The sequence below is a fragment of the Manis pentadactyla genome, chromosome 1 (genome assembly GCF_030020395.1).
Source record: "Manis pentadactyla isolate mManPen7 chromosome 1, mManPen7.hap1, whole genome shotgun sequence".
In the NCBI taxonomy this organism is placed as follows: domain Eukaryota; kingdom Metazoa; phylum Chordata; class Mammalia; order Pholidota; family Manidae; genus Manis; species Manis pentadactyla.
This window is the reverse complement of record NC_080019.1, coordinates 230,623,666-230,648,126: the sequence shown is the minus strand read 5'-3', so window position 1 is coordinate 230,648,126 and position 24,461 is coordinate 230,623,666. Positions and strand designations below refer to the sequence as shown.

Here is a 24,461-nt window from a genome sequence, read left to right as displayed (position 1 = left end):
CTGGTCTCAGTAAACATGTACTGACAAACAAAGAGCACCAGGGGTCATTTTTAGGTGTCCGGCCCATACCCATCATGCTGTGGAGTTGCCCCCCATTTCTAACAAAGAATCTATTTATAATTAAATCATCCTGCTAATGAACAGGACATGAAGAACTCCCAAAGCAACCTAACCCTCCTCACCTGCCCTGGGTCTGGGCCAGTGGCCAGGGCTTGGTGAAGATTCCCAGATGACGTGTGTCAGGTGAGAGCCATCCCTGGGGATGAATGACACACTCCTCATCTCTGTGACCAAGGCACCTCTCTACCCAGAGCTCACCCCCCACTCCCTGTTTGAAAGCCATTCTGGGAACGCTAGAAAACCACACTTGATTTCTTTTTTTCATCCTGCCTGGCAGGAATGAATGTGAAGCTTGCCAGTGTGCTTGGAACATCTTTTGTTTTTTTAGAAAATAATGCCCGGTGCCAACTTGGATTCCTGGGAAACTGGGTGGGTATTTCCTACAAAAGAATGAGTGACCTCCCAGCAGACCCCTCAAGAGGGGTGACCATCCGCAACTCCCACTCAAGGGATATACACTGAAAACAGCTGCTTCTGCGAATGATCTGTGGAAGCCCTCCGTATGCCATTTCATCCTCACAATTCCCTTGGAAATTCTCATGTATAAATGAGGAAACTGAGGCTCAGAAGATGGGTCATTGTCCAAAGTCACTTGGCTGGGATTCAACCTCAGCTCAGTGTGACCCTCAAATCCAAGTGCCTAACCACTAAACTCTGGCTGCCCCACACTAAGATCTTGCCCAATCTGTCCCTCAGGGTGAAGGGGAAAAGGAAGAGGATTGGTTAAATGATGTCAGCTAGAACTTCTGAAGCTTTGAAAAAAAAGATTTTTGTTCTTAGAAGAGACATCCAGTTTTATGTTTTCAAATAGGCTAACATGTAGTCTGCAACAATTTTCTATGACACGTGAAAGCCAATTTTTAACTAAAAAGCTTAGTATCTGAAATAGGCTCAAAATCCACATTTCAGGCTTAATCTGCAAGTGGCTGTACCCAAATTTGGGAGCTTACTGTTTAGAGTTCTAATCCTGGAAAAGCCCCCTGAATACACCTAATGCATTATTTCCAAACTCTTTCTACCATCATGACAATTTTTTGCCACATGTACATATCAGCTGAGCTATTATGTACTTAATGCTTCCTTAAATTACTCATTATTTAAGTAAATGTATTGTAAAAGTAAATAATATTAATGCCTTCAATGCAAAACCATTGTCACCTACCATAAATAGAAACCAACCTTAAAAAATGAACCCCACTGTTAAATTCTTGTTAGAGACCTTTGCTGGCCAAAGCTTCCAAGCCTGAAGCCTGGGCTTTGTTAAAAAAAGGGAAATTAGCATGTGATGGAGAGGGGTTAAAGACACACTACCTCCAACTAAGGCTTTCTCCTTGACATAATCAGAAGGATCAGAAGAGAATTTTAAAGAGAAAGTGATTCAAAATCATTTTGTCCCTGTATCATTCAAACTACCCCAAGTGGTATGAACCCACTTCCTAGGAACTAATGATCTAATCTAGTCCTCTCATTACAGAAATAAAGACTCTGAGGTCCCAAGAGGCTGAGCCTACTTGTGTCTGTCCCCAGCTAGCAGGGAACTCGCGTAAGAACAAGCGTAGAAATAAATGCTGTTGAGGAAATTCAGATGAGCATTTGAGTGTCTTCCAAGCAAGCTCCCATTCCTTGATGTTAGCCAGAACAAAAACTTTCTCTCCTGGGCCCTTAGAGGTTGGACAGAAAGCATTCAGAGGCTAATGTGAAAAAACAAGGCATTTTTTTCAAAGAACGCTCTCTCCTTGGGAGGTCTCTGATAAGTCACTGAGCAACTGAGGCGGAAGGAGGTGACTTTTCATGGTGTATCTGTGGCTGACACTTAAGTTACCATCATTTTTTTTTCTCTTCTAACAAGTCTACTTCCTTCTTTACAGCGGTTTCAGATCCCTTCTGCAAGACCACACCCAGAAGCCCCCGCAACAATCACCAGCCGGCAAGGTGGATGGCTGACAAGCTACGTGAGAATGACCCCAAAACCTAACAGGGTCCTGAGGAGCCACCCGCACCCCTCCCCCACTTGCATGAAGTCAAAAATAAAAAATAGTCTGCACCAGCGACCTTTAATGATCTTTTCTGTATTTGCCTGGGGTCATTCTTGACATGCCTGCGTCACGGGGGGATTATGACATGTTAGCATTTCAATAGAAGATAATACACTTGAGAAGGCAGCTTGCACTGGCCTTGTGTCCAGGCCAGAAGGCACAGGAGGGCATCCTTATCACTTATCTCCTTGGCCATCATGCCCCAATCCATCTCTGTCCACCCACTGGCTGGTGCCCTTTTCCCTTGTGGCTTCTTCCTCCAGGAAGGCCCCAAATTTCTGAATCTGACAACTGGGAGCACCTGCTAAACATTTACACCTATTTTTTTTTTTTTATAAAGTCTTGTCATAGGCTTTCAATTTAATTCAGTCAGGTTGCCAACTTCTAGTGGGATCTACGGAAACAGGACCATTGGGGAAATGCCCTGTTTCCCCTTAGCTTTTAATTACAACCTCTGCTGCAAACATCAGAACTGCAGAGCTCAGAAAGACATCGTTTTAAGGGATGCCACCTGCATGTGAAGATGTGTGTGTCTATCCATTCTTTGTGGGCTTTGGGATGACTCTAGCACCGATCCCACATCAAATATAAAATAAGTCTTGCACTTGGACCTGCTGGAGCGCAGGCCAAGGGAAGGACCCACCAGTCCCCTTGCTGGCCGCGTGCAGTGTTCTGGCAAAATTTAATGCAGGTCGCTTTGAACACCCCTCTGACCTCACTCAGGAACAGGACTAGCTTATGGCCAGCATGGCGATGGCGGTGTGTCAAGAGGTCAAGGCTGGGCAAAGAGGACCCAACATGCCTCCTAATCTCTCCGAGTCCCTGCTTCCTTAGGGGACCAGGAGGACAGTCCTTGCCTGGCTCAGCTCCCTCGGCCAGTGCAAGGTTCAGTGGAGATAACGCATATGAAAATACTGACTGCTGTTTGAGCATGGGGTGGAATTTGGTGAACACCAAGAAAAGGGGAGAGGGTGCTCTGACTGAGACCTCTTTTCCCCGGCTTCTCTATGCCCCATGTGCACACATATATACAACTTGGTTACATCATGTGTATAATTGTGATCAACTTTTTACCTCTTTATTTTTTATAGGAACATTAGGGTATTTCTGTTGGCTAGTGTGTAACGGCACAAATGCTGCCACTGAGCCCTGTGTCAGCAGCCACGGTACATGGAGCCATTCCCTGATTACAGGTCAGAGAGCTGTTGGCTTTTCTGGCTGTTACAAGTAAGTAGGAAAGGATGCTAGACAGAAATCAGACAATCGGACTTGAAGCTTCACCTCTGCCATTCCCAGCTGTGGATCCTGGGAGAATCACTGAGACCCTCTGACTCTTGGTATCCTGATCTTTATAGTAAGGATAATTATACTCAGGTGAGGCAAAAAATGTAACAATGCTTGGAAACCTATAAAATGCACAAACATAAAACGTGAACATTATTGAAAATAATGTCATTATTAACAACTTTGGTCACATAGCATTTTTTCCTCTAAGAGATGGAATACTGGGTCCAAAGATTAGAACCTCTTTTGTCTTTTAATATGCACTGACAAGTCCTGTCATTCCAGAGAAGTGTGTGATTTCCCTGCAACATCCCCAGTACTGGGTTTTATCATGTCTTTAAAACGTCTGCAAATCAATTACGTGTGAAATAGCTCCTTATTATTACTTGTCTTTTTATTTCTATAATTTCCATTAGAGTGGAATGAAGATTTTAAAGCTTGTGTACTTGTGTTTGAACTGTCCACTGGTGTCTTTTACCTATTCATCACTGAACATCTTAGAGTGTTCTTCTACATCTGTATAAATTATTTATATGACAAAGATATTAATCTTTGGTCTGTCATCTCTATTTCAAAACTCTTTTTCAATGTATTAGTTGACTTCTCTTGTCTGAGGAAGCACGTGAAACAAAACAGAAGCCTTGTTCGTTGACAGAGCTTTATACAACTTCCACGGACTGATCGATACTCAAGATGTCCGGGCACGCTGAGGATGTTCCGTGGAAATAAGCAAGGAAGAGAAAGAGATTGGACAGTATGTCCCATCTGGAAAAGTCAGAGGAACCAGGATGTCTGGCCTGGAGAAAACCTGCACATGCATGTTTATGGTGGGGCAGTAGACAGACAGAGAGGGCATTTTCAAATATTCAAGGGGATAACACATGAGAAAGTATAGCTGTGTAATATCCAGTTCCGCACAGCAACGTTACAATTAAGGAAGGATTTTCTCATGATCCACACTGAATGAAGACTGAACGTACAGGCTTAGAAGGTAATGAGCTCTCTGTCCCTGGAGGTATTTCACCTCCAGCAGTGGATAAGAACTGGGCTCCAGGTTCTCAACAGGCCTCTCCCCATCTGAGGTTCTGTAATGCAGTGACCCTGGGTCATTTCCTGAAGGGCTAGTTTTGTTTGTTTGTTTCATAAATCCCCGGAAAAAAAAAAAGCCTGTTTTGCTTCTCCTTTCCTTCTCATCTTAAGAGCCAGAAAGGAAAAAAAAGCCCAGGGAATTCACTGTTAAGGTTTCTGGTTCAGCTCCAATTAATGGAAGTTTACTAATAATCAGGGCTGCCTTCTCGCAAAAGGACACAATGGCTCAAACACAGAAGGTCCAGGCACAAGTGTTTCTAGACTTAAAAAGAACCACTTCTTCCCCTACCAAAGATTCAGAAGCCTTTCTTGATTATTTTGTGACAAAGCCTCTTCTAAGCTAATAAACAGTGTCAATTCATACAAAATAGAGGGCATTAGAAACCCCTGGCCTTCACTCCTGACCATCCATGAGTCGATGCGACAAGGATGAGTGGCAGTGCAATCACAGCAACTTCCTCATTTTGTGCGTGACCTGAACACACTACTGGTGCTGACAAATTAGGGAAGGCAACTGCATGCACACATCATGAATGAAGGAGTCCCTCCATAGACACACTCACATTAATAACAATTACATGTGCACAGGGCTTTGCAAAATTAGGGTCTGATCAGTAATTTATTTTCATCCCCGTGTTATGAAAACAGTGGCGCCAGTCCAGGGTTTTACAGACAATCACAGAGTATCTTGAGAAAATGACACCATTTGCAAATATCCAGATGGCAGTCAGGACCTTCCAGTTACTGGTTTACGTGGAAGGCTGGTGGTTAATGTAGATAAGCGAAATGACTAATTGCAGAACTGACGGGTGTCACCTCCACCGAGCTGAGCTTGCGGAATTCTGCCAAAAAGCAGCTCCCCGGTCTTGAGAAACACAGAACGGAAGTTACCCAAACCCTCCCAGATGGAGGCTTGCAAACCCCACTCCTTTGGGCCGCAGCCATTCTATGCAGCAGGCTGCCAGAAGCATCTGAGGGTGAGGTCTCCCTCCCAGACACTCTAGAAAAAATGGGCCTCTGACCGTCAGGCAATCTGCTCTGGCAGGGGGCTCATCCTTCATGTGTCATGTAGTGAGGACACCAGTGACTCAGTCACTTAGAGGCAACGGGGTGTGTGGCTGGGGAAGTACAGACTTAAAGGTCATACTGCAGGGTGAGTCTCGGCTCCTCCACCTAGTAGCTCAGCCATCCTGGCGAGGCTACTACCCAACTCAGAGCCTCTGTTTCTTCTTCTACAAATAGGGGCAATTATACCAGCCTCATAGGCTTGTTTGTAAGGATGATTAGAGGCCTCGCAGTAAGGCCCCTAACACACTGCTGTGCATAAAACAGCACTCAGGAAATTAGGGGAGTGATCGTGTTTCTTTAAATTGTTTTAGGCACCTTTTTGAGAGGCAGAGCTATTGATGGTGATGATACTGACTGAGCACTCACTCTGGGCCCAGCAACATCTGTGAATCGTCTCGCTCACCCTCGGTGTGGGCCTAGCAGCTGGAGCTATCGTCATTGCTTTCACCACCGTGTCCAAGGCCACACCAGGGGCAGGTGGTGGAGACTGCACTGGGACCCAGGCAGTCTTATTCCTAAGTCAATACCCTGCATAGCTTCCAAGTACATGTAAAGTCAGCGTATTTTCCTCTAACAAACCTATTCCTAATTCAAGGGCATCCTGAAGGCCCCAACCCCCAGATACTTCCGTCTGAACAACCTTCAGGATCACGCTGGATGGCCATGACCAGATCCTATCAGCAAGTGATGGCCTTTACCGGGTAACTCTGTGTGGCCCCCCTGCCCCCTCCACCCAGCAAGATCTGAGGTCACAGGATTCATGGAGCCTATTTATTTAGTCACCTGAAGAAATTCCAGGATTCTAACTTAGAGCTATTTTCATGCAGTTGGTTGTATATACTGTCAGTTCAACCCTACATGACACAGACTCCAGGAAATGTGTAAATTACTGAAAACCAGTTGACCCCTTTAGCTTTCCAGCTGCCATGCAAGGAATACACCCCAGGTGCACAACATTCAAATACATGTGTGGGCTGACAGGGGCATAAATTATGGCATATATTACTTTTCAGGACTGAAGCTTTAAAGGTACCTCCTCAGTTACAGAAAGTACTCAAGATTACATATTTAAAAGAAAATATCTTAAAGCATTTTATGTGACTGTTAAGTTCTGCACCCCCTGCCCCTTTTCCTTTGCAGAGGTAAACTCCCTGAGGTGCCACAAGGTGCACGGGTACTAAATACTGGACTAAATCCCGCAGGAAACCTGGCACTGGATCGTGGCTCAGCTGCTTTTTGCAAACCACCTCCCTTCAGTGTCTTTATTCACAGACTGAGGACAATAATACAGGCTTTATGTTAACCTTACAACACGGTTAGGGTTTCGAGCGATGGACACTAAATATGGTACTTAGAAAAGGAACAGAACTCTGTCGTTTCTGAGTACATGCCATTCCAAGGGCCACACAAAGCTACCAGCGGAGTCAAAATCAGAACATACACTTTTGAGAGACAAAGGCAATGACTATCACTGCCACTAAATCTGGCCTAATCCTGACCAACATCTGAGATAGGGCATCTCAGCACCAGAAGTGAGCTATCCATCAAATTGTTAGGTACTTAGAAAGAAAACAGCAGAAACATCTCTTTGAATTGTCATTCAAAGTAAAACGGACCCCAAACTCTTAAAGCCTTCCCATCAGGCTCCAGCATCCTTTGCCAACACATCTACTCCTTTGGACCTTCTTCCTTGAAAAGCAAACCTCACCATGGGCCCGTAGTGACTTTCATAATCAGTGTATTTTATTAGTGCTAACAGCTTTCCTTTCAGTGACTTGATCCGGTGTTCAGATTCTCTAACATGCCTAGAAGGACTGGCCCCTCTGGGCATGGGAAGTGAGCACCCAATAAATAAGAAAACAGAGGTCAATTGAGCAAACCTCCATCAATGATCAGACGAAACAAGCTTAATGATACTCACGTAATATCATGCTTCTCTGTGAAAGTCTAGAACCTTGGAATTCTAGACTAAGGACTAAGCTCCTCAGATTTCGTGGTTAATGATTGGAGCTGGAAGGATCTCGCTGGTTATGGACATTAAAATTAAACATCTGCAACCCAACTCATCTACCTGTGTCATAAGAAATGCCAGATTAAGAAACAGTATTATATTATTATAATGCATGCAGAATCTTTTTACAGGTTTAAAATATTTTCAAAGAAAATGGAAATTTAAGGTATATCACTTTTTTTCTTTCATTGGGAACTATCGTTGAAATTTTAAACTTGTAAAGCACTTAAATCTTGAGGAGAAATCTTATGATTTGCTTTTAAAAGAATGTTTGTGGTTGCACCTTTTATCTCAAGTGTATGGTCTCAAACGTGTATCAGTGCGCGCCCACCCCTTCCCCATGAGCCCTTCCCCAAGCCGCTTTCCTCAGCACGCTTGCTGCAGTGGACAAATGCTGGAAGGCGCTAAGCCTGGGAGCGTTCCTCCGCATCCACAGATTCTGAAGGAACCATTATGTGTCCACAGGGCACAGGTGCTTTGCCCCAGCTGCCTTTGAAGGACAAAAATACCTCGGATAAGCCAGCTCTTCTTTTCATTACAACCACATTCTTTCTGCAAAATACATGATTGGTCTTAAACAGTTACTTTCATAAGAATTAATAGTCAATGTCTCGTTTATAAACGTATATATAATCACATTTTTCAAAAGGCAGACCAAGGTAGGCTGGTTTTTAAACACTTACAAATACTGATGACATCTGGTGGTAGAAAATTTCAGTTAACCACTTACGGAGAAGTGAGGCCTACAAGGGGTGGCTGGGTTTTTTTTGGGCTGATAATGAAACCAGAAAACTATCCCCTAAACTCACTTAGGTTTCTTTTTCCAATTTTGCTTATCACCATTATGAAGAAGTGATATGCCAGATCAATGAAGTTCAGAGACGCTCTGGATGGAACACCTCTGCCTCCAGGTATAAAGGGTCTAAGTGACACTTACACTCCATTAAACACACACACACACACCATAATGGTGATACCTGAAAAACATTTATCAACTCTTTCCCAAAATGTTCCGCACCCCCCTCTCCTTACTCCCACATGAGAACATCCCCATAAAAGGAAAATAAGTCACATTTTATAATCTGGATCCTGCCACCATGACAAAAGTTAACATCTGACATTCAGTGATACATTTCTTTCATGCCACTGGTGATATACAGATATATTTCTATTTTAAGTATAAGAATAACAAAAGATCAAGCAGTTGTTTTACCTAAGCCTTTAGTCAAACTACTGAAAACGGAGGAGTAAGTGACAAGAACGGACTAGAGTCCAGAGCTATTCTTATTATTCCTTTCTTTGAACAGCTTCAATTTATTCATTCAACTTGTTTTTGCTTTGCTTTCTTCCAAAAGGAGTTTGAGGGGGGCACCAGCTTCACTGCTCCTCCATTGATTAAATTATCAAGTTCCTATTGGGAAATCATATATCCATTGCAAGCCTGAACAACCTGAAATCCATGCAGGCACTGTCCTGTAACTAAGAGTCTAAACGCCACCAAGGCCATCACACTTCCACAGCTGCTAGGCAGGCACAAAAATCCTTTGTGAAAATATAAAACTGAGCCGGGGTGTGGGGGTGGGGCTGGGGGTGCAGAGTTAGTTTGCACTTAGCTAACAGAAAGCTGATTATAACTGGAGACTGTCTGGAGTCTTGTTAGCCTGGAGCAGCTCCTGTTAGAGGCAATGAATCTTTGATGCTGTCCTCCTGGATATACATAATTCAGTGAGCCAAGTGTGGTTGGTGGGTGGAAGCCCCAAGAATGCTGTGACACGGCCGCATGCACACCTGCCTCAACTTTCCCCGGTCTCGGTGGGGGAGAGTGGAGATCTCCCAGACACACACGAGCGGCACTGATGAGCTGGGTCCTCTGGGTGCCCGGGCAGCTTGGCCACAGCAAGGCTGCGATCTAGTGAAAGCAACCGTATTCCCTTAAGACCCTCAAAGAAACAGAAGGATGCTTTCTTCTCTAGTTGAACCCAACTTTTAAGGGCACTGAGTTCTTTACTGAGGATAAAACACACAGGAAGAAACGGCAGACTCAACAGAAGCCAGAGGACTCCCTCACATCAGCCTCAAGGCACAGGACAGTTCCCAGAAAGAGAAATGTTTCCGATGTTTCAAGACAGCTTCCCACAGCCCCGGGGAGTTTAATTTGTTTTCAGGATCCATTTGGAAGACACTCTGATTACTCATATAGCCCCAGACCCCCAGGCGGAGGACCCTCACTGGCCACAGGTGACAAGCAGAGGTGCCAAGTCCCGTCTTTGCAGCCGAACAACTACAAGTCCAAGCCTGACAGCTGAGATGTGCTGAGGGCCCTCCAGCCTCCTCCTGCTCCCCAAACGCAGGCAGAGAAAACCCAAGCTTAAAGGGGGGCTCTTCCCCGACACCTGGGCCTGCCCGTACAGGAGAAACCCCTCTGTAGGTCCAGACAGAAGATGGACAGGTGGGAGCCCTGCAGGACTCAGGGTAGGCAGGGGCAAGGAGGCAGCTCTCCGGGCCCAGAGGAGGGGCGGGCTCGGGCTCCACAGAGAGAGGGCAGAGGACCAGGGACAGGGCAAGACGGAGACACAGAGACGGTGAGAAAGACGGAGACACAGGGTGGGAGATGGAGACAGAGTGGGACGTGCGCGGGGACGGTGAGAGGCGAGGGGAGAGGACGCACGGAGAGCGCAGGGCAGCGGAGGCCCTACCTCGGCGTCCTTGGCCGGTCCGCTGGCCGGGGCCACCTCCAGGCTGCAGTTCGCCCTCTTGACCGTGAGGTAGAAGGGGTAATCCTTGGCCACCATGGCGGCTGCCGGGCCTGCCCTTTGGGATGTCACTGCTGACCCGGGGTGACCGCAGAACTCCCAGGCGAAAGGGGGCCCCAGCTCCACGGTGCCGGGCGGCGGCGCGACAGGACACTGACAGCCGGCGGCTCGCGCGGCCCGACCGGCGCTCCGCGGAAGGGGCGTGGGCGTGGCGTGGGCGTGGCCAGGAGGCGGGGCGCTGGCTGGACACGCCCCAGCGCGGGCCCTTCCCGGGAGCGCCCAGGGGCCGCCCCGCGGAAACGCGGTCCTGGGGGGGCGATCGCGGAGAGGGGCGCGACTGTGGGCGCCGCCCGGTGGCAGCTCCCGCAGGGTCCCCGGCGCTCCCGGAGGCCAGGGGGCATGGGGGGAGGAGGCGCGTCCTCTGCACCCATTTTTAGATATGAAGAGGCTAGTAAGAGGCTGCTTGCCCCCCAGGAAGGGCAGTCTGACAAGATAAAGCTGTGCAGCTATGACCGGGCTCTACCAGCCTTTCTGGAGAAACACCGTGTAAATGCCCAATAGGCAATTTTAAGATCATTTGCTTTGACCTTGTCTGGGACAGTAAAAAACGAACCCAAACTGGAAACATCTGTAATATCCATCAACAGGGAGCATTTAAATAAACTCTTCACCGTGGACCACTGCTCAGCAGTAAAGACGACGGGTCAATGGGTGTGGCACAGAAAGCTCTCCAATGTATGAGGCTCAGTTAAAAATAATTGCAGAGTAAGCACAGTATAATACTATTTATCTTAACATATCTACAAAAGAATAACATATTTTCCGTAGAAACGTGTAGGTAAATACCACTGAGAACCATCCAGAAGGATTTAAGCAAGCTCTTATGAGTTCCCTTATGATGCTGAAGGAAGTCATCAGTGCCAGGGGGTACTACTTGGGATTAAAGGATTAAAAGTAGTGGGCAAAGGAGACTTTAAATTTATAGTTAACGTTCTTAAATTTTTTTTCTAAGAAAAGTATATTCATGTGTTATTTGGGAAATTAGGATTTAATTTTTTTAATATTAACATGGTCACTCAAAAGTTATTTTGTAGACTGCACTGTTGAAATTTTTCCCCTCCAATCAGTCACAGCCACAGCAAGTGGCAGTCTGGGTAGTCAATGTCTCTTTGACTTCTTAGGTGTGCAAGAGATAATGGAAATGGAGATATTTAGTCCCTGCTTCAGTGAATACTGTAAGTCCAGGGTAGTAACAAATAAACCCTAAGAAAGTGGGGGGGCTTTAACTTCAAGAAGTACAACTATGTAAAGTAAAAATAGTCATATTGGTTAATGAGAAGCCTGCCATATCACCTTTCTCTTAAAATACTTTTTTGCCTCTCCTCAAAAGATGTAGAGCCGTAAAATCAACACACATGGCCACACAACATATGTGCAGCCAACTTGTGTGTCTTCTACCACACATGCTAGGCAGAGAGAAAGGGAGAGAGATTGATGGCAATGGCCAGGAACAAACATTACTGGGTGGGGGGGAGGCATAAGCCCTAAAATTATTGTCAAAGGGAAAGTGGGAACCTGGAGCTCCCTTGGTAGTCTGATGCTTCCAGGCATCTCATTGCATTAATTTCTCACCACCATTAATAGGATTCTGGTATATAAAGACATAGATTTTTGGCATAATAAGACCTGTAAAGTGCAGCCGCCAATTTTGGTTATACACAATCCTTGTATGTGGTCTTTGAGACATTTAAACCATTTTCAAGGGTATTTTTAACCTCATGCAATTTCCACCTTGTGCCTTGACTTCAGAACCTCTCCTGTGTGTGATGTGCTGGCCCAGCATTAGCAGATTGGGAGTTTGGGCGTTCTGCCTAGAGTTCTGACCAGGGGAGTCTGTGAGCAAAGACGTCAGAAAATAGGATGCTCTGCTCTGCAGAAAATAGGCTGCCCTGTGCTGGGCTTCCAGGCACACCCCTGAGGCCACTGCCACAGCTGAGGGAAGCCATCCAACTCTGCAGTGCTGCCCAGCTGAGCGGGCCCCACAAGCCCGGCATTGCCCAGCCTGCCTGTGGGTGTGTTTACAGGCTCAGGGACAACACTGCCCGAACAGTCAGTTTCATGCAAAGCAACGGTACAAAGTGCCTTTCAGAGCTCACTGTCAGCACAACCCGTTATAATCTTATAAAACGCTTTGCAGCCTACAGTGTTCCTCATAAGCCAGAAGCCTGGAGACTAGAATAAAGAAGTCTGTTCTATGTTTCCAGGAATGGTGCCAAGAGCAGGGCCTGGCTTTTTGCCGGGGCCGAGCAGTGGGCCTCTGCACACGAGTCACCACTGGTTTTGAGCTCCTTTTAGATGAGCAGACAGCCAGGCCTGGCTGGGAGACCATCAGTCAACTCCTCAAATCCCATGGCATGACTGTGTGTGAACAGGCCCAGAATGAGTCTAAAACTTCACAAGTTAAAGTGGTTGTGACAACCGTCTTAGCCAAAAGGATGGCATTTTGTCCTGTCAGCTTTATACTTAGCATCAGGGTTGCTAGGTTCTTTTTTTTCAGGGCTTGTTCACTCATTCATTCACTCACTCATTCATTCATCAGTAGGTAAGTATTATTATAGATCAGGTGCCCACTTCACTACATTCCTCCCCTCTTCTTCTCCACCTATTTCTGAACCTCTGAGCCAGGAAGGTATGTAATACACACCTGCTCAAGGAATATGGGTGACTAAAATTTAGCCTTTCAGTTGAAATGTTTGCAGTGAGGTGTGCAATTGCAGAAAGAGCTCAAGTGACAGTAGCCAGTCCCCCAAAGCTGGCCTTCGAACACATGCACCTCCATCTGCTTCTCTGGCACTTGGAGCCATATCTTCTACCCTTGCTAATCTGACATAGTCATGTAGGTACATGCTGACACATCAGAGCCACATGTGTGTACCAACCCTAACCCCTTCCCCTTGCACTTGGGTGACATTCCCAGTTAATGATCATGCTTCCTCTCCTCTCTGCCGCTTCGGTCTTGATGGAAGAGGGGAGGCTAACAGCCTGAAGAGGTTTCAGCAGAGATCAGGACTGTGATTTACTGCTAGACAGGTAAATATGGAATAAATGAACACTGATAATATCTAAAATCATGCTAGTATTATTACTCTCCCCCTGCCTGGCAATATGTTCACTGGCTCCAGGCTAGATTTATGAAAATATATCCCCGGATATTCTAAAGCTGGAAGACTTCATTCCTGCATTCTCTTAAAGACCTTATTTTCTGAAGGGAGTCTTAAGAAACCGTTAAGTGAGAATATTTCTCTTTCTTCCAGGATGAAGCAAATTCTCTGGATTATTAGCTATAAGGCAAAAATAATCAAAACTGTATGTCCTTATAAGATTATGTGTCTTGCCCTGATATACCAAAGTCAGGTGGTGTATTTCCTGGTCTCTGGTTCATCACAGCAGCAATTTTCAACTGGAGGGATATTTTGACCCCCAGATGACATTTGGCAAGTTTGGATCCATTTTTTGATTGTCACTGGGGGATAGTGCTAGTGGCATCTAATGGGTAGAGTTCCAGGATGCTGGTAAACATTCTATAACACACAGGACAGCCCCCTGCAACAAAGAATTAACAGGCCCAAGTGCCAGTCAAGCCACTGTTGAGAAACCCTGCATTAAAGAGAGAGTAGAACTGAAATACGGCATCGGAGCCAGGGGAATCTGTTGGCTTTGACCTCAGGATACTTTCACTTTAGACCTTGATCACTGATTGACGTCCAGTATCAGTTTAGTCATGGTGGAGCAAAGAAAACTTACTGGAGTGCTGAGGGGCCTCAGAACACTGACATGCCTAGACTCTTTCCCTAATGCCCAAACCTGACCCGTGACGGAATCACAGACTTCATGGAACACAAAAAGGAAAGAGAATAAAGAAGCATATGGGAGTAAAGTGATGGAAGGTGAGGGTGCCGGGCAGGGGGGCATCTGACAGAAAATTGTCTTAAACTGCTTCAGATATGAAAAGGCACGTCAAAAGACCAGTGAAAATGAAAGTGTCAGTGAAACGTAATACTTTAAGAAGAAACTGGGGAAGGGGATGAAACATTTCAAAGCTCGGTCTTTACCACCATATTTAATTGTTCTGGGGGACAGAAATATAAACTCAGTGATGAAACAAAAACTCCCAAAGGTTTCCATTTACTGTCTTCTTGATTCACAGTATTTTTGGCTGCACAGCAGGTGTGAATGGAAAACCTGTCTTCACTCAATATGTTGCAGTAAGAATACTGACCTTCTCCAATTTGAGCTGATTACTATCAGCAGGCTTGTTTTGCTAAGAGAATTTAAGCCAGCCCTTAGAACACTTTCTGTACACTTCTAGAAGGTCTTTGAATTTTATGAGTAGTCCACATTTGTTGGAGAGTATTTCATATTTTTGACCAAGAATTCACTATATTTGTTATATTCCAAAACTATTTCCCTCCAATGATAGCTAATGTATGAACTATGTACAACTTTTATTCTAACCACTGCGTGGAGAAATTAGAATCTAAAATATATAAATTCTAGCTCTGGAGTGTGTGTTTTCTGTCCCATCAACTACAAACTCAACAATCAAAGTACCATATAGTATCAAACCTAGGATGCCAAAGACTGTAATATGTGCTATTGTGTATGTGTATATGTGTAATATGTGTATATGTGCAACCAACCAAGAAAGAAAAAAATGTTGCCAATTAAATTACAACACATGATCAATTGTAAGATACACCCTAATTACAAGGAATTTAAAATGCAGGGCAAGTGTTGTGCAGAATAATGAAATACAACACTATTCATATCATCTAGCTGGGACTTGAAAACCTACACATTTAGAGAAACATGACTTCTGGGAATTCAAGAACAATAATTCCAGAGACCATCTGCAGTGAAATCAACCGAGAAGCTTATCAAATCCATACCCCTGGGCCCCATGTGGTGTCCGCTGAATTGGAATCTTAAGCAGTAGACTCTGGAAATTTGGATTTTTGATAAACACCCTCAAAGAGCACTGCTTGAGCAGCATAGTGTTGAGTCAGAATTATCAACGGGCCCCCACCTCCAGAAACACTCAGACCACAGATCCTCCAACCACAGGTACCTGGGGGCAATTAGCCCACTGGTTGTAGCATCAAAGTCCAGAATGAGCTTGGGGAACGGCTTATTTGCTCATCGAGCACGGAGGTACCTTTACGTGCTACACAGTCTGCTATGCATGTACGGGCGCATCAGTATACAATGAAAAATATCCAAGTTCGCATGCCAGGTAAACGACAAACGAAGCCACCCACCAGGAGACATATTCTGGCTCTTGGGGCTTGATTTACAATCTGGTGTCCAGAGTGTCAATTAAAAACATGCTTATCTTCATAGCCGGGGGACATGGCTGCATTTAAGTTTTTTAAAAATTAGCTGTAGCCGTAGAGAATGAGAGGAGGGTGGCTAGCTTGAGATGCTTGCTTGAAAAATACCTGGGGCTGGAGTTTGGGGCAGGAGAGGGTGAGGGGTGGAGAATATCTTGATTACAGAATGAGCCCAACCAGCAGAAACAGACTCAGGGGCTCCTGGCAAGCATATGCCTTACTCATCTGCAGGGGCGGGTAGTGGGCGGGTGGGGGCTGGAGGGCAGCCCATTAGCTGACAGCATCCCCTGTGTCCTGGGCTTCGACCACCTCATGGGGGCTGGAGCCATTTGCGGGGTGCTTTGGTGAAGTGGTTGCTGAGTGATGGGAGCTTCTGCTGGGTTTGAGGTTTTTTTCCATTTCACATCCAAAACCAAGTGCAGCAAACAGTTGTCACGTGCCCCTAGTTCTGACTTCACACAAAGTCTTGCAACAGCAGGTGGAATAAAATCACCCATCCTGGCTCACCCACTTTTACCACGGCAAGATCAGTTATGACAAGAACCACCACCGGATGGCCTCCTGGCCAAAACCTCTCACCCAAGGCTGTCCTTCATGCCCAGGCTAGGGGGACCCTTGCTCTGTGCCCCTACAGTACCAAGTATCCCTCCCTCCTCAATCCCCGCTGCTCCCGATGACAATTCAGTATGTCAGGGCAGAGAACCTCGTCTACCTCGCTCCACAGCAGCTCCAGCACCTTCTATCATGCTGGCACGTGGTACAAGGATCCATACTTGTTGAAATGAAAATTAAACAGAATGGTGCTGATCCAAGAACATGTTGTGCAAGAGGAAGATCCAGAGAAGAATTTTTCAACGAGGAACATAGTATATTTAAAGTTTCTGAAAGGGGACTGAGCAATCACATGCAGAGTACCACAGAAATGTTGAAAAGCAAGCATGGATCCATAGCTTTTTGAAGACCCCCAAACTCACCAGAACCACTTTCAGAGACAGCCCCTGCAATGTAAGGCTATGGAGCCCTCCTGGATATTACTAAGAGCTTTGAGTTCCCTCCAGCTTTTTCCACGAATTCCTGAACAAGATGGACTTGTCAGGGAGACTGAAACTGGGCTGGCAAAGGATTGTCAAATAGTCTATTTTCTGAGACCCCTTGTAACGTACTTGTCTTCCCTTTTCCTTCCTCCTTTTCCTTCTGTAGGTTTTGATGCCAGGTTAAATTCTATAAAAACTTTTTTCTTTTCAACGCCATGTTCATGCCTTCTGCTATTTAGATTGAAAGTTTGTTCTCTTGAGTTGGGCCATGGGGCTGACCTTTAGTGGGTAGAGGAGATTTTTGCCTAGTGTTTCTGCAAGATTAAACATGGTGCTAATCTAAAATTCCCAGGGTAATGTGAAATTATGGACTCAAGGACTTTTTATCCAAGGAAAGCCAGTGGGGGAAAAAGGAAACATCTCTGCTGGCTGCTCCGCCAAGGGAGGGTAATGATCTCCCCGTCTGGGTGTCCTCACCTCGAGTCCTACAAGAGATGCTTTGAGAGCTCATTCTAGTTTAGACACGGCACATGGTGAACAAAACTCATCTGTCAGGGAGTGGGAGGGAGGAGGGAAGAAGGTAAGAGAGAATTAAAATTGCAAAGCCAACATCACGTGACTTCTTCCTTGAACTTTAATAACCCAATGCTGCCTACAGGTTCAGAAAACTAAATGCAATGTGGAAGCACAAGGGTTGCTCTGGTGCCAGGAAAATGCAGTAAGACGTAACTTTTACGAGGCAAGCAATGAATAAATGCCCTGCAGGAACAAAACAGCTTTTGACATCTCTGAAGTTGGCAGCCAGATGCCTGAAACATTGGTCCGGTACGTCCAAAATGCCCAGCAGATAGGACCACCTTCTTTAAGATGAAGTCATCTTCCAGGGAACACAAGAGCTGGGAAGGCTGAGTTTTTATGATTCAGGAAAGGAGGGGAATTAGGTCAGCATTTTCTCTGCCACAGCAAGACCTACTTTAACATGTGTTAGAGGTTTTACTCATGTTGGGCAAATTTTCTGTAATTTGTTTTTTTAAGGGAAAATGTTCTGCAGATTACACCCTGGTTTCTGAAGGAACTATTTTTCTCCCAGGGTTGGGGAGGGATCTTATCCTATCCCATGGCATTATCAAGAAAATCTGAAACTACAACTCATCATCTGGATTCTGCAGTTGTTATGAAATGCAGTTTGGGGTGTCTGGTTACAGTGTACCCCCAGACGTGTTAAAGGAAGTGCCTGTCACCAACACCCCAAAATAAAATCGAAATGATGCTGGCAGAGCTCAAAAACCAAAGGGATCAGCACTTTGCTTCAGTTTCCTGTTCATAAAACTTTATAAAAACAACCCACCCATTAAAGAAAAGAAGCCCACACAATAGCTCATTATTCCTTTCCGAAAGGCTTGCCTCATGCCCCTCTGAAATGAGGTGCCATCACATTTCCTGAGTTATGCGCTCCAAACACCACATCCCTTTCCTCCTTTCCTCACCCCCACCCCACCTGGCATTATTCCTGAGTTCAGACACTTTTCCAGTTTACGAGCTCAGCAGATGGAGGCCAGCATTCTTCCTCCTACCTGTCCAGAGATGGCCAAGCATCTGTAGCAGCTGCAAACAGGAGTAATGAGGGTTTCCTTTCCCTTCCCCAAATTAATATTCGTTTCCTAGAGAAACTTTTAATGTGGAAGGTGCAAAGTTACAAAGTGAAGGAAAATATAAAAAACCCTACAAACTGCTCCAGAAAAAACTGAAAAATAATTATAAATGCATTGCCTCATATCATAACTTTGGAAGAATAAGATGTTTCCCCTTCCATCATGGCTCTACATGAAACTTTATGGAATATTCAACACCCCATCCTTCAGTTCCTGGTACAACACAGGACAATACAAGCTCTAGAACAAGAAGCCTGGATACAACTTGTCAGCTATGACTTTGGACAATTTATTTAACCAGGCCAAACCTCGGTGTAATTATCTATAAAATGGGGATAGGCATTTTTCAAGGAGGCTTCAATGAGGTAAAATGTGAATAATTTAATGAGATAATACATTATGTCAGCTTTCTAGGCACAAGGTAAATACACAACCCATGTTGTTACTAACTTTTCTGGTATATAAATCATCCTTCCAAATTTCCTTTTTTCTCAATGAATTAGAGAGGAAAAGATGGGATTTGGGGAATCTTTTCCACCATCCTCGCTTCTAAAAGGGTTAATTCTTTGATGTAAACCCATGATTTCGAACACTGATTTAACTATTGGACACATTTAAGAGAAGAACGAATTGACTTAAATTTGAAGACAAGGGGTCCAATCCTGATTCTACGATTAAATCTGCTGTGTGACCTTGGGCGATCTATTCAATTCTCCGAGGCACAGTTCTCAAACTATAAAAATAAGGTGATTTAAACATAAATGCTTACCTTCTGTGATCCTATTAAACAGCAAAGACTGAAGTGCATATGAAGTATGGCCTCAATTTTATGCTATTGTATTTCAAGAAAGAAAATAAAACTGAAAATAACCCTTATGAAGGCGTCCTTGTCTAAAATCTGCATGTTTGGTAGAGGGAGCCCACATTTGGGGATAGTTCAGTAGGGCGATATTTAATAAAAGCTCATCAGAAAATTCAGCTCAATGTCCTCATTTGTCAGGAAATGCAGAGAGAGTTACAGATGCCTTTTGTATCAAACGGCCAAGAAAATGAAGTTGAAACAGAGTAGATCAACTCTGAGCAAAGAAACACTGGGGGAAAAACGGACTGGATTATGAATGGAACTGACCTAAAACATACCACTGTCACTTAAAGATGGGTACTGGCCGCACGGTGCCAGCACCATCTGTACAACAATATTTGGTTCCTACTGTGTCCTCCGGGCCCGTGAGGACTACAGAGCTGCCTATTCCTTCAGTAACTAAGTCTTGCGGCTTGTGGATTTTCCCCAGTTACAACTTCCTGCCTGTCCCTCTGGCTGGCCGCTCATGTCCAAGCGGCAGGAGCGGAGCCAGTTCTGTACTGGATGCAACACACAGATGGCCACCGGCTTGTGACGCTGAGCACCGGGGGCTTCTCGGGCTGAGGGCTCTGCACACCCCAGGCCAAATTTCCAGTGCTGAGCAGTTACATTCATGTCACACATTCATAAAAATCAGACCTAAAGAGTAAGATACATTGCAGCAACTTCTACACAGTGCCCTGTAAGTAACAAGTGGAACTAGAATTACTCAACAAATCATTAAGTTTGCTATCCTTTAAAACCTGCATCTCCTACTTGATTTTAAGTTCCACCAGGGCAAGAACCACCGCTCTTACGTTCAGGGTTATATCCCTGGTGCCAAAAGGTGTCTGGCCAGTTAAGAGGAGCTCAACAAATGTCAGCCACGCTGGTGTTAACAGAGGGCTTGCTGTCAGCCAGGCAGCGTTCTGTGGCTTAACATTGGTGATCTTCACCACAGTTCAATGTGGCAGGTACTTCTGTGAAGGGCAAAACCAAGGCACAGGGTGTTCAAGCAACTTGCCCAAAGTCACAGAGCTGGTACGTGGCAGGGCTGGGGTTCAAATGCACGTACTTTGCTTCCAGAACCTGCAGTTCCAATTATTAAGTTGAGCATTAATTACTTGCAGGCTATTTGTCACTTAGCAGGGGTCCAGGTGCCAGAGACTGTGACGCTGGGGATCAAGGATTTGAGTCTGAATGATAGGATTAGAGAACATGAAACGAGGCTCAGAGACCCAGGTTCACACTTCGGCCCTGGGCTCCTACAGAAGCTCTGGCCAGTCCCATGACCTCCTGGCTCACCACTTTCCCCTGCTGGTCACAGGGGGTTTGGAGGGCTGTCAGGTCCCCACCAGCTGTAAACCCCACGTGCTGGCGTCACCCTTGATGTAATCTGCCATGCAGACAGACGCAGGTCCCACAAGTGTACTCCTTCATCTCAGGCACTTCATCACAGCAAACCACCCAAATATCTTCAACAATCAAGAAAGTTACTCAGTCTCTCTAAGCCTCTGGACATAACAGCAATGAGGACATAACAGCACGTACTTCAAAGGGGGCAGGTGAAGATTAGAGAGCAGCTGGGTAAGGGGCTGCCAGGCAGCAGTGATTCCACGAACAGCGGCTGGCGTCATTATGGCCCCAAAGGAAGCTGGGAGGTGAGTCTGCAGGGGGAGGAATCTCCTCCAAGCCCAGGACCAACCACCCAGTCAAAAAGATGGTGCTGAAAGAAATGTATCTTAATAATTTCCAAGAGTTGAATACACACTTGCCACATCCTTAGGGCAAAAATTCTGAATCAGAGTCTCTTACCAAAAAATAGAGTAATGCAGACAGGTTTGAATTAGGTTTGGATAGAACGAAAGGGAATTATTGTGATTTGGGGAGTTCACACTGAGTGCCAAATGCTAGAAAACAACGTGAGGTGCCATTTGCTCTATGCCAGGCTTGTGGCAAAGCATGCAGCATGTTTTATCTTACAGACTCTTCACCCTGCTGAAGAGGATGCTGTCTCTGTTTTACAGACCAGGGCACAGAGGCTCAGAAAGGCTTACTAACTTGCTCAAGAGCACACAGCTACTAAACACTCATGCAAGAACTCAGTCTGCTCAAACACCAGAGGCCTTGACCACACAGCTACACCCCCCACCACAAGGATAGAATATTGCTGGTCCCCACGTGTCCCAGATCCACAGGGCAGCCATCCTTGTCCACACATGGGCAGGTGGCTTTACAGGCAGGACATGTGTGTGGCCTCCAGTTGCCTTGGGTTTTGGCCCCTGTTTACCCACAGCCTCCCAGCAGCTGTGGATGAATCATTCAGCGTCCCTGGATCCTGTACTGATCAAACAGAACGTACTGGATTGGAGTTTTTAAATCCAAGGCTTGTGGAACATTAACCACTTACATTTTATACCCAGCAGTTTGGGCACAAGAGAGCCAAGATGTGAGCTGACCCTTTGTCCTGAGGTGCTAGTTGGGAAAAGGGGTGGAATGCATTCATTAGCAAACACAGAACTGGATAACTCTTCAATTCTCCTTCATCTAGAAAATTCTGAGATTTTACGGAATGTTGTATGACAGGGAAAGAGGAAGGGCAAGAGAGGGGCTTGTGGGGTCATGGGGGAGGTGACAGGGGGGCTCCTCTTGGAGTTCTGCAGAGCCACCACAGGGCACATACTTAGCTTATGAGCTTATGTGGGGTGCAAGGAGCTGGTGGAGATAATGGGGAGGGAACCTGAATCTCTGCTCTGAAAATGACCACTGTCACACACAGCAAGGACTCGACAGACACTAGTAGAACTGAATTCAAAGGAACTCAGACCTGGATCTGATTGATAGGAGTTGAGCTCCTGCAGAAGACGAACTTGTCAACAACGCTAACAATTTCTTTCTTTTGTTTCCAACCACCCGCTGCACCACAAGCCATTTCCAATCTCAAAATCAAATCTTTTTCATGCGCATGAGCACAGCTCTTTCAGGGAATAAGTGCGGGTACAGCCTCTCCCTGCCTCCAGCCCACATGCTTGGAATCAGAACAAAGGTGAGCTGTCTGGGAGCTGAAGAATTCTCCTTGTTTTCGTTTGTACCCTTGCCCAGGGTAGTGACAAATAACCGTTTCGTGTTTCCAGCTTAGCTTTAGAGCTCAAGGGATAAAGCGCTTCCACAAGAAAGAAGAGGGCGGGAAGAAGGTTAGAGGGAAAAAAATAAGCCATATATGTATATGTTTTTCATTCAACTAGCAGTCTTTTCATCCCAGGGCAGGTGACACTGTGCTACAACCTCAGCCTGACCTGCCAAAGCCTCCATAGGAAACACGAGGAGTAACAATGACCTCAAGGAGTTCTTTTTGTTCTTTCATTCTAAAAACAGGATTTCAGAGTAATCTCAGGTCTTCTGAGTCCCAGCTGAGGTTTCTCCCGTGAATCTGGTTGCCTCTTAAGCCACATTCCCTTGCCACAATAAAGACTGAAACCTAATAAGTGCTCCACAAATATTTGTGGAATAAATTTAAAAAACAAAGAAAGAAAAAGGCTCAGAAGAAATACACCGGAGGCCATCAACATGAGCGGATTGATTGGCCGACACTGAAGGTTGTGCGTATCTTTGAACTCATGTCCAGAATAGCTCCTCCCTCATCCTTCTCTACCTTTTCCAACATGACCGATTATTCAAATCCTAGACCACGTTTTTCTTCTGAGAAGCCTTCCAAGATCAACCCAGCCCACTCCACAGGAGATGGTTCCTTCTTTTGAATTCTAAGAACTCTTATGGTTATCACTCATTAACCATGTTCTGGCAGGTGGCAACTTTGGAAATCATTGAGCGTCCACAGCCACATTGCCTTTCAGGTTATCTCCCCATCTCCCTCCCCCGGGGGGCAGGGCCTGTGCACACCTACCTCTGGATGGTCCTGAGGGCACTGGACCTAAGAAAGAATGACCTGCAGAGCTCTGAGTATACCGCTGGAGTATTTTAAAACTCATGTAATCACCTAGTCCTATATTCAACTTCTTCCAACTGGTTTAATGGGCAGTCGAATCTCTGTGCTCTCCTACTGCCAGGGGAGGCCGGGAACCACTGGCATGTGGGTAACTCAGAGGAGGACTGTAAGGGTGTGTTGTGCTCTCAAATATCCCGTTAAAGCCATGGAAGCTACTTCTCAAGCCTCGAGATCAACAACCAGTTTACAGAAAACGGGGGGAGAAACTTAAGCCAAACCATGAGAAAACAATTCCCAAAACCAGGACAGAAAACATTCCACAAGACGAAGGACCTGGTTTTTCCAACAAATCAACAGCATTTGGGTTCGGAGGTAGGTGAGTTTTACAAAATAATACCCCTAAAAAAGGTAGATCACATCGGAATCCTGATTCAAACAGGCCAACTGTACAGGGACCTCTTTGAGACAAATTAACAAGAAGTCCTTACTGGCACCTAAGATGTAGTCCAAAGGCGAATCTGAGTTTGGGGAAATGTGACTTGACTGAATATTAGTAAGGAATTCTTGTTAAGGTGATAAGGTGTGGTGGTTACATAAAAGAATTAAATGTCCTTATAAGGAAGCGAGGGATACTAAAATATTGGCAAGTGGTATGAGATGACTGAGGTTTGCTTAAGGGACTCTGACAAACTGTGTGCAGGCCGGAGGGTAACAACTAATGCTGGATGCTGGGTGGGAGTGGTGCCGATTACACTAGTCTCTCTACTTTTCTAATGTGGGCAAATTGCAAGTTTAACCTACTAAATTGCCCAGCTTAGAAAATTACAGTTTCCACTCTGGTGAGGGTACCATGGAAACGACATGCTTAGAACTGCTGATGACACTAGAAAAGAGTGTAATATCAAGAGACGTCAGTGTATACAAAGAGCAGCACAGACACACAAATATCGCAGCCCAGTATTCCTCCCTGTATCAATTTATCAAAAGAAAAGAATCCCAAAGGAAATATTTTCAGGACACTGTCATTTAGGAGTGATGGAGTAGGAAGAGTAACAGACTAGCTACTAAATATGGAGAGTACTCTATGCCAGGAGCTGTGTGCAGTGCTTCATGTGCATTATTCTCTTCTAAACAACCCTTGGAGGAAAGTATGTATCATGCATGACTCTCCTGGCAAGTCCCCAGGATGGCACAGCAGGAAATCCATGTCAGCCTGCCTCCAGGGCCCATGTTTTCC

At 45.4% G+C, this 24,461-nt stretch overlaps 1 protein-coding gene across 6 annotated transcripts in view; it reads right to left on the bottom strand.

The window, feature by feature from the left end:
- ARHGEF3 (Rho guanine nucleotide exchange factor 3) overlaps positions 1-24,461 on the bottom strand; it is a 255,881-nt gene that overhangs the window by 48,915 nt on the left and 182,505 nt on the right. For 2 of the 6 annotated variants that reach the window (XM_036877847.2, XM_036877849.2), the window contains exon 1: positions 10,305-10,533. The exons of the other annotated variants lie outside the window; for them this stretch is intronic. In XM_036877847.2, coding sequence (XP_036733742.2) covers positions 10,305-10,400 — 96 coding nt within the window. In that variant the 5' untranslated portion in view covers positions 10,401-10,533. Of the gene's footprint in view, positions 1-10,304; positions 10,534-24,461 lie in introns of those variants that run through there. 6 annotated transcript variants of the gene reach the window in all.